The sequence below is a fragment of the Xenopus laevis genome, chromosome 5L, assembly GCF_017654675.1.
Source record: "Xenopus laevis strain J_2021 chromosome 5L, Xenopus_laevis_v10.1, whole genome shotgun sequence".
NCBI classification, from domain to species: Eukaryota; Metazoa; Chordata; class Amphibia; order Anura; family Pipidae; genus Xenopus; species Xenopus laevis.
Genome location: NC_054379.1, coordinates 155,072,975 through 155,089,453, shown reverse-complemented (window position 1 = coordinate 155,089,453; position 16,479 = coordinate 155,072,975). Strand labels below are relative to the sequence as shown.

At 39.2% G+C, this 16,479-nt stretch overlaps 1 protein-coding gene across 1 annotated transcript in view; it reads left to right on the top strand.

Moving 5' to 3' along the window:
- ldah.L (lipid droplet associated hydrolase L homeolog) overlaps nt 1–16,479 on the top strand; it is a 109,272-nt gene that overhangs the window by 13,296 nt on the left and 79,497 nt on the right. The window contains exon 2 of the mRNA XM_018264048.2: nt 9,122–9,283. Coding sequence (XP_018119537.1) covers nt 9,122–9,283 — 162 coding nt within the window. The remainder of the gene's footprint in view (nt 1–9,121; nt 9,284–16,479) is intronic.

The following is a 16,479-nucleotide window of genomic DNA, read 5'->3' as shown; positions in this document are numbered from 1 at the left end:
GCAACATTATGCAAGATAGGGTGTTGTCTTCAGGTTATGTTCGGGTGTGGGTTGAGTTTTTCCTGACCCCCCCACATCACTAATGCCCTGTACAGTTTTCCTCACCAGAATTAGCACAGGGCGCACATGGGAGGGCAAAAGAAACAAGCAAAAAAAACAACGTACTATGGGCATTTTTTGAATGTGTGCCAGCCCAAGTTAGGGTGCCCACCAACTTGGGGGCAAATTCACTAAGCGCCGAAAATGCGCTAGCGATGTCTTCGCCGCACTTCGCCAGGGCGCCGCTAGTTAACTAAAATTCAAAGTTGCGCTCAGGGAGGCGGAAGTTAGCGAAGTTGTGCTAGCGTTAATTCGCCAAGCAAAGCAAAGTTACGCTAGCGATGCCTAATTTGCATACGGCGCCAAGTTAAAGTACAATGGAAGTATATGTAGCAGCAAATACATTACACTACACAAGTCTGGGAAAGCTTCTTATAATAAAATAAAGTTGTTATTTTGCTCTATACATGTGCCCACTGTATAGTTTAGGTGCCATATATTAGGAAATATAGGGGGGAAGGAGGGTACCCCCAAAAAAATGTATGATCTTTTTCAGCCTATAACCCTTAAAAAAGTAAAAGACGCCAGCGTTTTTTGGGACTTAGAAAAAATGTAAACTTTTTTTGAAGCAAGTCCTATCTACTGGTCTGGTCTGAGGTGGCGAAGGCAAGTCTGGCGCAAGAGGTAACGTTCAGTAAAATTCGCAAGTTAGTGAATTAGGGTAGTTACGTCCCTTCGCCATAGCGTAACTTCTCCTGGCGTAATGGTGTCAAGTAGCGCTAGAGTAGGTCCACTTAGCTAAGGAATTTACACCAGCACCCGTTAGTAAATCGGTGAAGTGACAAAATGACGCTAGCGTTAGCCACTTCGCCCTTTAGTAAATGTGCCACTAGGTGTCCTCCCAGTGTTCTTTCCTCTTATTCTCTTTTAACTGTTCTGGTCTCCTGTAACTATCAGAGAACTAGTGAAAGGACAGCAAGACAAGGTGGCCACCAACCACTAAACTACACTACATTTTATTAAAAGGAAAGGGACAGTAGGTAGTTGCACTGGTGAGAGTGATTGGTGCAGTTCGAGAAGGGGCATGTACAGGGCCTTGTACCATATACAGTATATAACTTTCCTTGTATTTTAATAGCAGCCTTAAGCAGATGCTAAGTATATTTACTCTCCCTCCATAGCACCCCTTATACAGCAGAGGGCACTTGTGCCCAAATGTGCACTATTCAATATTTTGGGCAAATCAGACTAAACCAAGTGCTAAACAAACTTAAAATCACAAATAAATGATTAAACAAATGGATGTTCTTTCACCGTGAATCTTAATCTGTGTTTCCAAGATCAGTACCTAAAAAAAATCTAGATTTATTAGATTTCCTTTACTAATACATAAGAATTGCAGTGCTCCTTTGAGCTATCCAAATTAATTGATAGGCCCCATATGAAACCCTTTAATACAGTTGCTCTCATGGAGTGAATCTAGGGTTAAAATAACAATTTTTGGTGATTGTTCTGTGGGATGCCTGAATATTTTTTCCAATATGAGGGCTGAAGACATGACAACCCATTTATAATTACAGCTGATGATGTGATCAGCATGACTTTTTAAAGCTAGGAAAAAGCTTTTTTAATAAATTTAGTGATGTCATGAAGACACCTGTTACCATTTGAAACCTTGATGAAAGATTCTGTTAGAGGGAAGATTTGTCATTCGCTTATCTGTGTGACATTTACCTTGATTACCAAACTGTAGAGTTGAAAACCCCATGGTGGAATTAATATGCTGCTCATGAAGGGAAGTGGTTTGTGAGTAATACATGGAAAGTGTCTGTAGGATACATGTAATCTGGAGGAGAAAAGTAATGTAAATACAAGACGGTGGAGATTATTTAATGCGTTTATTTATGTATTTATTGATATCCCCTGATTTGTAAGGGGCTGAACCATATGGTGCGCCTTCTTCAGATCCGACACGATGAGAGGAAGCAGATGCGACGAGACGGATGCCCCAAATATAATGTAAGTTATAGGAATGTCGGAACTACAAACTGGGTGCATCCGACAGGACACGACTGTCGGATGCGAACGCCGCATGTTGCGTCTTCATCCAACAGTAGTGTTGTGTCGGTTGCACGCAGCTTGTAGGTCCGACATTCCTATAGCTTACATTATATTCGGCGCATCCGTCTCAAAGCATCCGCTTCCTTTCATCACGTTGGATCGGTGGAAGCCACACAGTATGGTTCAGGCCTAAGAGATCTGATACTAACCCTGTGCATAATGATTATGATTTTAATTGTGTAATAAGAGATGTATTTACACCAAAGTTCCAAGTTTAGTGCCTCCTCCAACCGAACACAGTGGGAATCTACTACCATCAGGTCACAAGACCACAACTTGAAACTGAACTTCAGGTGGGTTGGACAGCTTTACAAACCCAAACATAACCAAGTCAAGGACAGAGTCACTGAAAAAAACATAAAAACATAAAAGCGTTGAGGAAAACCTCGAAAACAGCTTGTCTTGTTCAAAAACCTGCAGATGTTTCTGAGAAAAAAACAAGTTTTACATAGAGAAGTGGTATAAAATTCATCCTGGTTGATGGGAGACTACAACTGTAGTCAACAACTACAAGAACGCACTCATTGCAACTAAAGGTCTGATGATGATGGTACGATTACTGTTACACACTTAAAACGGAACATTTAATAATTATCTACAGCACAGAAATGAATTATCCAACCCTTACCTGTCCTAACCTGCCTCTTCTAAACCCAGGCCCACCTTAGCCTAAGCTTGAGATGGAACATTTCTACTTGTGTTTGATGTCAAAGATGGCTTTCAGATGGTTCAGGACAACACTATCCCACCAATGATTGACAGTAAGGGCAGGGAGATCAGCTGTAGTGCACCATACCCAGCCTGAGCTAATTATATGCTCTTTTTTCTGCTTTCCTGGAGTAAAAATCTTTGAAAGTTGTTTATCGGTGCAAAGGTTGTTTAAGGTTTAGTATCCCATTTTGACCAAATAGCAGGGTTGGAGTGCGCATACTCAAGGGACGGTTGGTTGATAGATTTACAATTTTATGCAAAATTTTTGCAATTCTGCAAAATATTTTCACTAAAAGAATAAATACAACTATTGCTAACTGTTAAATTAGAATATACTTTCAGTTAACTAGGACACTATAGTAAATGTTTTTGCCATATTTGAGAGCCTTATTGGTTATGGGTTTCTAGATAATCAGACTGGAATGCCTGGGGCCCACCAGAAAACCTCTGGCCATAGGTCCACTCTCCAAACTATTTTTCCTTCTTTTGTCATTCACTTTCTTTATTTTTTTAATCACTTCTCCTTAAATATTATTATCAGTCTCCTCCACCATTTCTTCTCTTTATTCTTATATAGAAATGGGGAAATTGCTGTTGTATAGGCATACAAGGCAAATAGTTGTGTGATCAGAAGGGCCCACCGACACCTGGGCCCACTGAGAGTTTTCCTGGTATCCCGGTGGGCCAGTCCAACACTGTAGATAATATATCTAATATCTGTATAAAAATGTTTTAGGTGCAACCAACTTTAAACCTTTACATTGCCTTTATATAACTTGTGCTTAAAAAAGTATTTGTCATTACTGAGTCATTTGGATAAACATGTGGAACATTAAAGGATTACTTTTCAAAAGGTACCACTTGATTTATAGCTGATGTAAGTGCTTTGTTACATAAACAGCAGAAAAAAGGGGGTTAATAAATCACATTTTTATAAAACCGGTCACATCATTACTTGCTCTAGGCTACACCAAACTCCCTACGACACAGTAACTTGGATATGTTCATGCGGCATACCAGCATTACAATACTGTGCAAGGGACTAATAAAAACTTCCATAAACAATCTTTCCATTGAACAGAGAGTGAGAAGTGTTTGATTGATGGATAAGCCAACTGCGCAAGGCTCATTAGGGTTCCCAATAGCAACTTTGCTTAGGTGAAGAAAATCATTTGAAACCATTTGGGTCCAAGGTGTTAAAAACATCTCAAGGTGCTAAAATGTAGTTTGGCAGGTAATGGCTGATAAACTCTTCTCTATAAACTTTGGAAGAAAAACATTGGATCAACTGCAAGGGAAAGCTAGAAGCCAGAATAAATGCTAACTGTAGATAGCGGGAAAGATATGGCAGATGCCCCCCCCCCCCATTTTAAAGCAAATGGTGTTGAGAGAAAGGGAATGTCATGAAATGGCACAATTATTGATTCTTGTGAAATCTAGAATTATATTTATCTCCCTGATATTCTGAAATCAGTGACACTGGGAGCCTTGCTTATTGCTGTCTAGATTTTTTGAAAAGACAGTTTCCAAGTTCTTGTGGTGTTGAATATTGGAAAATGAAAACAGCTTGAGGCTTCTATCCTAGTCTAGAATGTTCTTGTGTAGGTTCTATGGAGTAAAGTTAGATAATTGTTTTTCTGTAGAGCTCCGTCGCACTGCAAATGTTCAGATACCTCCCGACAGTTGCAAAGGGAAAGAGACATTTTAGTCCACCAAGATCCTGCTTGCTTTTTGGTAAACCTTTTTCCATTACATTGTCCGTGAACGGGGACTGTCCCACCTAAATCAGGGCAATTGGGAGCTATGTGTTTAATAACACAATTGGACATACGGTATGTCGTTCATTAGATGTAACTCCTTGGAAAAGGGTTTAGATGGCCACTGGAGTTAAAATCATAGAGCAAAAAGCCATTTGGTAAGATGAATGTGGTTTATGTACAAAAAAGTTTTTGAATAAATATAAATTTGTAGCCTTACAGAGCATTTGTTTTTTAGAAGGGGTCAGTAACCCCCATTTGAAAGCTGGAAAGAGTTAGAAGAAGAAGGAAATAATGCAAAAACTATGAAAAAGAAGAAGGCCAATTGAAAAGTTGCTTAGAAGTGGGCATTCTATAACACACTAAAAGTTATTTTAAAGGTGAACCACCCCTTTAACACCCCGTTAACTTCCTCCTGAAATTTTAATTTATATCTGCTCAGCACAACAACCTTCTCTCCTAACGCTTCTCAGCTGTTTTTAACAACTGTAGATAAAACAAAACAAATCTCGTAAAATTAAGACAACACTAAAAAATGTAGCAGTGGTCAGTCTAAAGCATCTGGGCTTGCTGAGTAATCTTAAAAATGTTTCACTATCATCCGAGCATCTTCTTATGTTCAAAATCATCTTTGAGTTTATCATCTTTGAGGATGACACCTTTATTTTTTGAGCTACTTGTGGTTCATCTTTCATTATAACCTTTTCTAGCTCCAAAGATATTGGCAGATGGCTTGGCTTATGAAGTGTAGTGTCATTATTTCCTAATATAGTAAAAATAAGCCCAAATATTTAGTAGTTGTTTACCACACATTGTTATACAATATGATAAATATGGAGTCATCTTTGAGTTTCATTATATAATGGTATTAGAAGTAACAGGGAACTCCAGTGTGACCTCTAATATCCTTACAATACACAAGAGCCATGAATATAATGTATATGATATCCTTATAAATGGTGCTTAGTGATGTCATTTCAGCTTGCAGCTTAGTGATGTCATTTCTGTCACATGACTCACTGAAACTAGTTTATTATAATAAATAAATTACCCCCTGTTGCAAAAGGGGTACTTTATTCACTAAATATTGTATACCATAAAATATATATATATATATATATATATATATATATATATATATATCTTATATACAGTACATTTATTAGTGATATAAAGGTTTGGAAAGGTTGTGCATATATACTTCCATATTAGGCTACCACAGTAAAGTCACATTTTATTACTATTGTATTTATTTATATAGCACCAATAAAATCAGAGCTTTAATAGACAGATGGGTATGGTAATTATAAATAGTTTAAGGGGCACATTTACTGGAAGGTCCCCATAGGCTAACATTGGTGCTAGGTAGGTTTTAGCTGGCGAAGTAGCTAGTCAAAGTTTTTTTTAAAGAGACAGTACTTTGACTATCGAATGGTCGAATAGTCTAATGATTTTTAGTTCGAATCGTTCGATTTGAAGTTGTAGTCGAAGGTCGAAGTAGCCAAAAAAATACTTCGAAATTCTAAGTATTTTTCATTCTAATCCTTCACTTGAACTAAAGTATATGTGCCCCTAAGAGTTTGGTTTTGGTGGCAACCTTAAGAAATTATCCCTAATGGCAAAATCCTGAAAGGAAATGTATGAATCACCTGTATAACTGAGGCTAATTACCAATCACGATCGGTTGAAAGATTATTTTTACTAATTATGGTCAAAAATATTGACAAAAGACAAACCCTAAATGACACCTAAATTTTTTGGAGCTTCTTGTCATTCATCTTTCATTATAACCTTCTCTAGCTCCAAAGATATTGGCAGATGGCTTGGCTTATGATTCACAAGAGGAGTAGGGTCATTATTTCCTAATATAGTAAAAATAAGCCCAAATAGGAGAAAGCAGGCAAAAAGCGTTGTAGGTAAATATTTTCACCTTTCCCCCACAATTTGCTGTTTGTTAGTAGATAAATGCTACTTTGTACGGTTTCTATTTTTTTTAATATGAGAGAAACTAAAGGAAACTGTTGTAATTGATTTGGGAAGGCCCTAAAATTGTGTTTTAGAAGTGAATCTGTTCCTGTCTCTGTTTTATTTGGCTGATTATTGTTAATATATATTTCTAGATTTTTGTTCATCATCTTTTTCAAGTGAATGAACAGAAAATATTGTTTCTGACACGGTACACAGCTGTATTCCAACCCAATCCCCCCCCAACTTGCCGAGTTTTGTTTTGGCATATTTGTCCAAATGTAAAATTAGTAACCATGGACCAGCTTGATTTTACTGGATGCACAAAATCACACTTCGCGAATTAGAAAACATCTTAGAAAATTAGAGCAGTAAATCTTTACAACTGCTCGGTAACTGAAGGAACACACGAGGGTGTGTATTTTGCAATTTTCAACCTAGGATAAAAATACTTCATTTTGTACTCTGGAGTTTTGGTTCATTGCAAGGGTTTTGCTTCAGGACACCAATGAAACTGTCAGCTTATGTAGAAAGATACAATTCTTCCAGGAACTTGAATTCCGAAACATACAAAATTTGCTTATTCTAATAGTGAAATAAGGCAGTCTGTAGAATAGTTTAAAAACAGAACAGGATATTATGGAAAAAGAATCACCTTTACATAAAATGTTAAATGTTGTTAGCATCCATATTGGAAACTTGCTTATGACTGGGCATCTGGAGTTTTGGATGTGTATAAAATATGCAATCTTTGACCTTAACCACAAAAAATATTATTTCAAATAAGTTGCAAAATGTACCAATTTCAACTATACAGAAACAACACACTAGTCAGCCAAATTCTCCCGTCCTCAGGAGCCAAGTTTCCAGAAGGACCCTGTAACCACCAGTGGTCACTTCTTCTTCTGAAAGTCCTTAGTGGTTGACCTTAGACTTGTAGACTGGTAGTTTTCTTTGCAGGCTGGCAACAAAAAGCCCAGACTTGCTCCTCATTGAACTAAATAATGGTTGCCTGGTGCACGTATAGATTCGATTGTTTATCCCCAACCAGTGCCTCATGAACAACATGTTGCTCGCCAAACTCTTTGATGTTGATCCCAGTGGCCTCAAAGCTGGTGCTTATTTTTGATTTCCAGGCTTGGAGGCAAGTTTTGGTTGCATACAACCCAGATGTATTGTCTGGGTAGGCTGCCAGTCCAAAAAGGGGCTACCAAATGGCCAATCACTTATTTAGTACCCCTAGGAATGTTTTGCATGCTTGTGTTGCTCCCTAACTCTTTTTACTTTGAATGTGGCTCATGGGTAAAAAAGATTGGGGAGCCCTGGATTACCGGTAGATGATTAAGGTTAAGAAATTTGGAAGTCCCAGACGACCAATTGTTTGCTATTAAAATCACTAAAGAACAATTCCTGGAATTGTGTCACGCACTTGTGGAGCTATTCAATGTTTGGACAACAAAATCACACCATTGCCCATAAGTAGTATTTTGTTGTTCCAAGGTAATATTTGCCTTCTTTGAATGGATTGATGCAAAAAAAAAAAAAAAACTTTTGGTTTAAAAATTTTCATGACACTGTTAGTAACAATGGCTGGACACTTTGGGGCAGATTTATTAAAGGAGAAGAAAAGGTTAAAACTAAGTAAGCTTTATCAGAAAGGTCTATATGAATATATCAGTAAACCCTCAAAGTAATGTTGCTCTGAGTCCTCTGTAAAAAGAAACATAACATTTCTTTCCTTCTATTGTGTACTCATGGACTTCTGTATCAGACTTCCTGTTTTCAGCTTAAACCTCCAGGGCTTCGGCTTGAGCATGCTCTGTTTGCTTCTCTCCCCCTCTCTGCTGTAATCTGAGCTCAGAGCTATGAGCGAGCAGGGAGAGACTCAAGCAGGAAGTGGTCACAGCAAGCTAATATGGCAGCTGCTATCCTAAACAAACAGAAACAGTGTCTAGAGCTTTTTACTCAAGTATGGAAAAGCATTCTAAAGTATTAAAAATAGCATTCTAGCTTGCATTGTTGTGGCTAATCTATTGGCAATAAACTGCCTTGGTAGCTTTCCTTCTCCTTAAACGTTCAAGTTGTGTTTTCAAGGTTATTATTGAGTCAAAAATAGTTTTTTTCCAGGTTAAAAAAAAACCTAGAGTTTTTCAAAATGTATTATACCCCGGCCCTGGAAATAACTCCATTCCTTAAATACACCATCTAAAACCTGTTGAGGTCATGGAGAAGTTAATAGCAGAGGTCCCTTGAAGATGTTAATAGCCTTCATGATGTTTGAGGGGGTTCGGAAGGTGTTGCCCGAAAACTCGATCAATTTCGAGTGATTCGAGTTTTCGGGTTGTTAACCCAGAACTTTCTGATTTGAGTTTTTTCCATTTGAGTTTTCTCTCAAATTAGAAACCATTTGAGTTGTGAGTTCATTCAAGGTATAAAAAAATTCTAAAATTCGAGCTTTGATAAATTGCGTCCTTTATGTATGTTGTGCTTTGTTCCCACCTTACAACATTTTTTATTTCCTTTTTCAGCAACAATTTGTGGAACAATGTCAGAAGACCACATCCCCATTCATGAAGAATTTATATACTGCTCTGGAGGTGCTACGGAGGTCCTGAAATTTGGCCCTTGGAAAGACCTGCATGAATCCAATGGAGAAAGCAAGCCTAAAGTCTTAGTCCTCGTCATTCCTGGTAAGGGGACAAGAACTCCAGGCATTGTGTCTCTTGTGGTGTAGAATTATTAAAGATAGAAAACCTTATGCTTAGCAGAGTTTACATGTAGCAGGCATTATTTTCTGGTACATAATGCTCTAGCACTTGTGTCGAGCCCTTCATGAATGAGCCCTTTTATCTAGCAAAAAATGGTGGTACTATAAACTGAGAAGTATAAAGAGGGCTGTGCTGGATCATATATATAGTCCATAACAGGCAACATGTGATTTGTTTTTTTGACCCATTTGCACCGCGAGTAGAAGTTATTAACAGAGTTTCAAATAATGCCCCCCACTGCAGGAATTTGCCTTCATTACTCCATCTTTTAAACTATTTATTTAGATGGGATTTCTTTCAGTTGTATTCATTTAGAGAATTTTGTTATTAATATTTTGGAGTATTAATATTTTTTCGGAGACTTTACACCTGTTCGGTGCATTTTTGTTTCTCATATTTCAGGAGAAAGATTCCATATCCATTTTACTCTTTATATGATTGCGTATTGAAAGTGTTTTTCCTTTTAATTTTTTGGGGCTTAATTTAATAAATTAAAAAGAAAAAGCCTCCCTAATACGCGCAGCACAAATTGGGTGTATTGGGGTGTTGTGCTTTTCCTATGACTGCTGGAACCATGCACAGAAAATTCATAGATGAAATAGGGAAACTATTAGGGAAAAATTCAGCACTTACTAAAAGTCTTGGACCTCATTTAGCCTGGCAAGTTGGATGGATTAAAAAACATTAAAGTCTATTGTGTGGGTAATACTAGGGAATATGACTTCAAGGTAGAAACTTCTGCTGGTCTCATTCAGTGGACCTTCACCCAACGATGACCTGCAACCCATATGTTCAAAAGGTCCGTGACCTGCAGGTAATTCAGTAGCTTCCTCAACCCAGTTCCCAATACCCAACTGTATCTGAACTTTTGCTTGATCCTACTCTTCTCATTGTGCTACATATTTCATGTGCTAAAGCCAGATGGACAGGTGTTCATAATGTACATTCAACGTCAGGGAAGATATTTTTTCTGGTTTTGTACTGCTCAAATGATCTTCCCCCTTGGCTTGGGCACACACCCCAAGCTTATACGTTAATATATTCAGCCTACCAAGTGGCCAGCTTTGCAGGGAAACCAAATGCCTGCGTATAATTACCACTGGTTCATTTTCTCATATGTTCTGTATATCTCCAGCGCTTGTTGCTATTAAGTCCCAAGAAAATGTGGTCTGACTTTGCACCCTGACTTTGATATGTAAAGTACTTTGCTCCGCGTACTTCTTACATTTAAGAAAAGGAATGCAGCGGCGTATACTTATGGCTGGAATTTTAGCTTTTCATCCTATGGTGTAAACAAGCCCCTCGTATTGTGGTTTTCCCTTAGAATGTTTAGTTTATATTTGATAATGTGTGATGTAAAGCATAACAATTTTTGCGGTGTAGCTGGCTTCGCAAGATTTTCCTTAGAACAATTCAAGGCTCGCTCCTTTCTTTTTTTTTCCCATACATTTTCATCCTTCAGTCAGCTGGAGCCCGTTTTGGGTTCCTTTTTCTTTCTCTGATGGTACTTGGATTGCTTCTGGCTAATTGGAACCCAGCGACACATTCTCAAGAGGAAATTGTTGGTGTCTTGCATGTTATTGAAAGCATGAGTTTCCTGATCCTCTGAGGAGCTATATGTCCGAACCCATTACTTCTATTTCTGTTTTTCTTACGTGAGGCTAACTCACCGAACAGCCCCCCGCGACAGAAGTTGCTGAGCAGGAGTTTTTTACTTTTAGAATAAACAGCAAGTGCTGGCTGAGGTAAATACAAGTGTGTGATTGTGAGAGGGACACATTGTATGGCCAAAAGTATGTGGATCCTTTTCTACACGTTGTAAATGGCTTTTTAAGCCCAGCCATATTTGTCAGCACACGCACCTACGTCATACAATGATGATTTTGTAGCAACAGTTTGGGGAAGGCCCTTTTTTCTGTTCCAGCTGGAAAATAACCATGTATTGACCCTGTAAGGTCCATAGGCAGTGGTTTGCAGAGATGAGAGTAGAAGAACTTGTTTGGCCTGCACAGCCGAATATGAGAAGATACAGGACAGACTGGTCCTCCAGGAAAAAACTTGGTGGGCCCTTGGCAGTCCTGGATCTCCCTCCCAACACAAAGCATCTGTGCACACAATTTGTAGTTGCACATACACCAGCCTGCTCTCAATACATGTTGACGTGCACACATATGCAGCACATCAGCCCATCTGACCCTGTTGTCATTGGCCTGGCCTAAACGATTTGCTGCCTCCTGAAGCATTTACATGTTGTAAATGGTGCATAATGAAGTATGGCACATGAAATAATGTGGTTCATAGTAAAAACAAACATTACCTGCCTTCAGTTCAGCCCACTAAAAACTTACTTCTCCCCCCCCTTTTTATTTTCTTTATATGTTGACATTCAACACCATACCATTGTATTACTGACAGCCTGACTCTGTATTCAGTAAATTATATCTTACATTAAATATGAGGTGCTGAATTTGAGTATAAAGCTGGCCATACATACAGAGATCTGCTTGTTTGGTGAAGTCTCCAATCGAGTGGATCACTCCCCGAAATGCCAACCTTGAGGTGGGCGATATCGGGCTGATCCAACTATTGGATCACAATGATGACTACTGTATATATGATAGGACGGATTAAGGACCACATCAATGAACCAATGCAGTAGAGTCCTGTGTGGAACCAATTTCTATGACCCGGACCTAGCCCGCGACCCGAACCGCAACCTGCATATTTACCCACTTTGATTCACTACCCGACCCAAACAAGCAACTGCCTTATCCACAACCTGGCCTGCCACCCGCCGACCGCCATCAAACAGTAAGTGATGGTGCTGCAAAATGGAAGTGACATCATCAAAAGTGGACGGGGACAGAAATACGTTTTGTAAAACATTAAAAGAAGTAAAATATAGACAATATTACATAATAATGCGACTATGCCCGCACTTGAAAATCCTCCCCTCATTCCGCAGGGTGCCCGCTTTTTTTGCAGGTAGCCCGCGGGTACACGACCTGCTGCAGGACTCTACAATGCAGTCAGATGGGATTTTTAACTCTGCCTGATTGACATCTTGCCGACTTACGACCAGATATCTATTGGGGAAGCCCATTAGAGGGCCACCATACACTACCCTTAAGGAGAAAGCTCCAAATTACGGGAAGGCTGTCTCCCATAGACTCCATGTTGTCAAAATAATTCAAATTTTTAAAAATGATTTCCCTTTTCATTGTAATAATAAAACAGTACCTTGTACAGGTATAGGACCTGTAATACAGAATGCTCGGGACCAGTGTTTTTTTTTCAGATACCAGATCGTTCTGTAATTCGGATCTTCATACCTTTATAAGGGTCAGGACACACAGGCAGATTCTGTGAGATTAGTCGCCTGGCGACAAATCTCCTCTTCTTCAGGTCGACTAATCTCCCCGAACGGCCTCCCCCACCTTCTCACCGGCTAAAGAGTAAATCGTCGACTGCATGGTTTTCCCGAAGTCGCCTTACGGGGAAACGTCAGAAAACAAAATGCTTCAAGTGCCATCCCTCCGGCAATTTACATTTTAGCCGGCGGGGAGGCAGTCGGGCAGATTAGTCGCCCCGAAGAAGAGGAGATTTGTCACCGGGCCACTGAATTTGTGTGCCCTGACCCTAAGTCTGCTATAATATAGTAAACATTAAATAAACCCAATAGTCTGGTTTTGCTTCCAATAAGTATTAATTATATCTTAGTTGGGATCAAGTACAAGCTACTGTTTTAATATTACAGAGAAAAAGGAAATCATTTTTAAAAATTTTAAATTTTAAAAATTTGGATCAAATGGAGTCTATGGGAGATGGCCTTTGTGTAATTAGGAGCTTTCCGGATAATGGATCCCATACCTGAACTTTTTCCAAACTAAGATATAATGAATCCCTATTGCAGACAAAACTAGTCTATTGGGTTTATTTTATGTTTCATTAATTTTCTAGTAGATCTAAGGTATAATGATCAAAATTGTAGAACGATCCCTTATCTTGAAAACCCCAGGTCCCGGACATTCTGGATAACAGGCCCCATACCACCCCATTATTAAAATCCTGTGCCAGTAAGACCTTAAGTAAATACTGTATACCATGTGCATCAGCCGAAAGCCTTACAAAAAAGCAAGGTGGCGATCACTTTCACATTGCAGAAATCCAGCACCTGATATGTTTGGTGAAAAAGAAATTGTGTTTGGTTGATTTATTAGACGGCAAGCGGTTGCAGGCACAGGCCCATTCTGCCTTCATTAAGCAGCGTGGCTGAGAAGGGCCCAGTATGATGTTTCTCATCTCACACAGTCCCGCTCATGGAGTGAATTAGACTTCGAGCATGACCAGGGGCTGCCTATTCTGCTTTGCAGCAAAAAAAAAAAAATTGTTGTTTTCTCTTGTTTGATTTCAGTGTCTGTTTAAAGGGATTGTTCACCTTCAAGCAACTAGTTGTTTTCAGATAGATCACCAGAAATAATGACTTTTCCTAATTACTTTCTATTTTCTATGTGTCACTGTTTTTCTAATATTGAAGTGTAAAGTGTCATTTTTCACCTTCTAAAGCAGCTCTGGGAGGGGGTGTCGCCGACCCTGCAAACTGTTCTGACCTGATACATTTAGTTGATACATTTCTTATCTTTGTCCCTGCTGAGCAGAATCTCTGGGTTTCATTACAGGCAGCTGTTAGAATTGATACAATAGTTGCTGATACTCCAGAGATGCTGCTGAGAAATGGATCAACTAAATGTTGCAAAATTGTAACAGTTGAGTCTGCACCTGAATTACTGAGCTGCCAGACTGAGACACCAGAGACAGGGACATTAAACTTTGAACTTAGATTTTGGAAAAACAGTAAAAAATAAATAATCATCATCATTTATCATCATCATTTATTTATATAGCGCTGTCAAGATACGCAGTACTTTATGGGAAGTTATTAAAAAAGTGTTTATTTCTGGGGAACAATCTGAAAACACTGAACTGAAAAATAGTGTTTGGAAGGTGAACGACCCCTTTAAGATTATCCAACATGTGGCCGCCATTCCACTGACATAATTATGCTGGAAAAATAGTATATTTTTGGCCAAACCCCAGCTCTTTTTGCAGGATTCAGGTTCGGCTGAACCCAAAGGGGCCGTTTATTGAACTATTGCTTTGTACAATATTACAGGTATGTACAAATCGTTATCCAGAAACCCATTATCCAGAAAGCTCCAAATTACAGAAAAGCCATCTCTCATAAACAAAAGTAAAGAGCATCATGAAACCCTCTTCAGCTGAAGGCCATTATAAGGGTTTGGCTCCGGAAGTTCATGCTTAAAGAAGCCTGTAGGACCCCATTAAACCCCCAACAACATAACATACTACCCTACTAGTGATGTGCGGGCCAGCCCACAGGACCCGCGGGTTGGGAAGGTTCGGGCTATTTTATCAAAATAATTAAAATTTTATGAATGATTTCCCTTTTCACTGTAATAAAACAGTACCTTGTACAGGTATAGGACCTGTGATCCAGAATGCTCAGGACCTGGGGTTTTCCGGATAACGTATCTTTTCGTAATTTGGATCTTCCACCAAATCACAGTGAAAAAAAAACCTTTTTTTTCTGAATGTGATTTATCAAAACAGTCTCAAAAATTGAAAAAAACTAAAACTGGCGAGCTTCTATGTTAGTCAATGGGAGGTGTCGTTTCAACATTCAAGATAATTTAGCTTTTGAGTCTCTTAAACTGAAAAATTTGCAAGAATTGAATGGAACACAATTTTCATAGATATAAAGTTTTCCTCTGATTCAAGTTTTTTTCTATGATCGTATTTGTAACAAACTCGGTGTTTAGCGGAATGCTTAGTCACATGACTACAACTGATCATGTATAAAAAAAAAGATATCCCATAACACAACTTGTTCCTTAAAAATTATTAAAATTTCCACTTAAAAAAGAAAAATGCATACAGACCCCATGGTACTCCACCTTACGGTTCGGGATTCGGCCAGGATTCGGCCTTTTTCAGCAGGATTCGGATTCGGCCGAATCCTTCTACCTGGCTGAAACGCATCCTAATTTCCATATGCAAATTAGGGGCGGAAAGGGAAATCGCGAATCCTTTGAGAAAGATTCGGCCGAATACCGAACCAAATCCTAATTTACATATGCAAATTGGGGCGGAAAGAGAAATCGCGTGACCTTTTGTCTCAAAACAAGGAAGCAAATATTTTTCCCCTTTCCACCCCTAATTTGCATATGCAAATTAGGATTTGGTTCGGTATTCGGCCGAATCTTTCTCAAAGGATTCGGGGTTCGGCCGAATCCAAAATAGGGGATTCGGTGCATCCCTAGTAGAAAATGTATATTAGTTTATATTTTATAAGGCAGGGGTCCCCAACCACTGAGCCGTGGCCCAGAACCAGGCTGCGGACTCTCCTGATCTGGGCCACCGAAATTAATGCGGCACACCAAATTGGACACCAGAATTGGACGCCAACTCCCCCGACCCCCCCGTACTTGCAAAAAAAATTGCCGATACACCGGTCCCTTGGCTAAAAAAGTTTGGAGACCCCTGGTCTAAGGGGATTGTATGATCTCCCCTTGGGGAGTTCCCCGGGGAACTTCCACTCTCCAAAAACAAAACAGTCAAGTTAATTGTCTCCGTATTACATTGATCATAGTGAATGTGATAGGGACCTTAGATTGTAAGCTCCACTGGGGCAGGGACCGATGTGTGATCTCTCTGCCACACTGCAGAATATGTTGACAATATAAAATTAAAGAATGGTAATAATTATATTCATTTCCATTGTTTGCCATATCTCTGAATGTCTTGCGGCCGTAGATTCCAGCCTGCCGAAATCGAGACCCGCCAGCACACAAACATGCTCAGACTGTAATATCTATATTGAGTTCTGCAGAGTTCATACCTCCTTACACCTCCGCCATATGTATGCATTTAAGCTCTATAGAGTGTTGCTGCAACACGTTCCGAGCACCGGTTTCTCAGCCTTGCACCTATTTATATTGTGGAGCACCGTGTGGGCGCAGAAGTGTCTGAACACACAGACCAAAAAAAAAAACCCTTTCTCCATTCCCACATTTATTTCGGGTTTCCCAAAGTCCCCA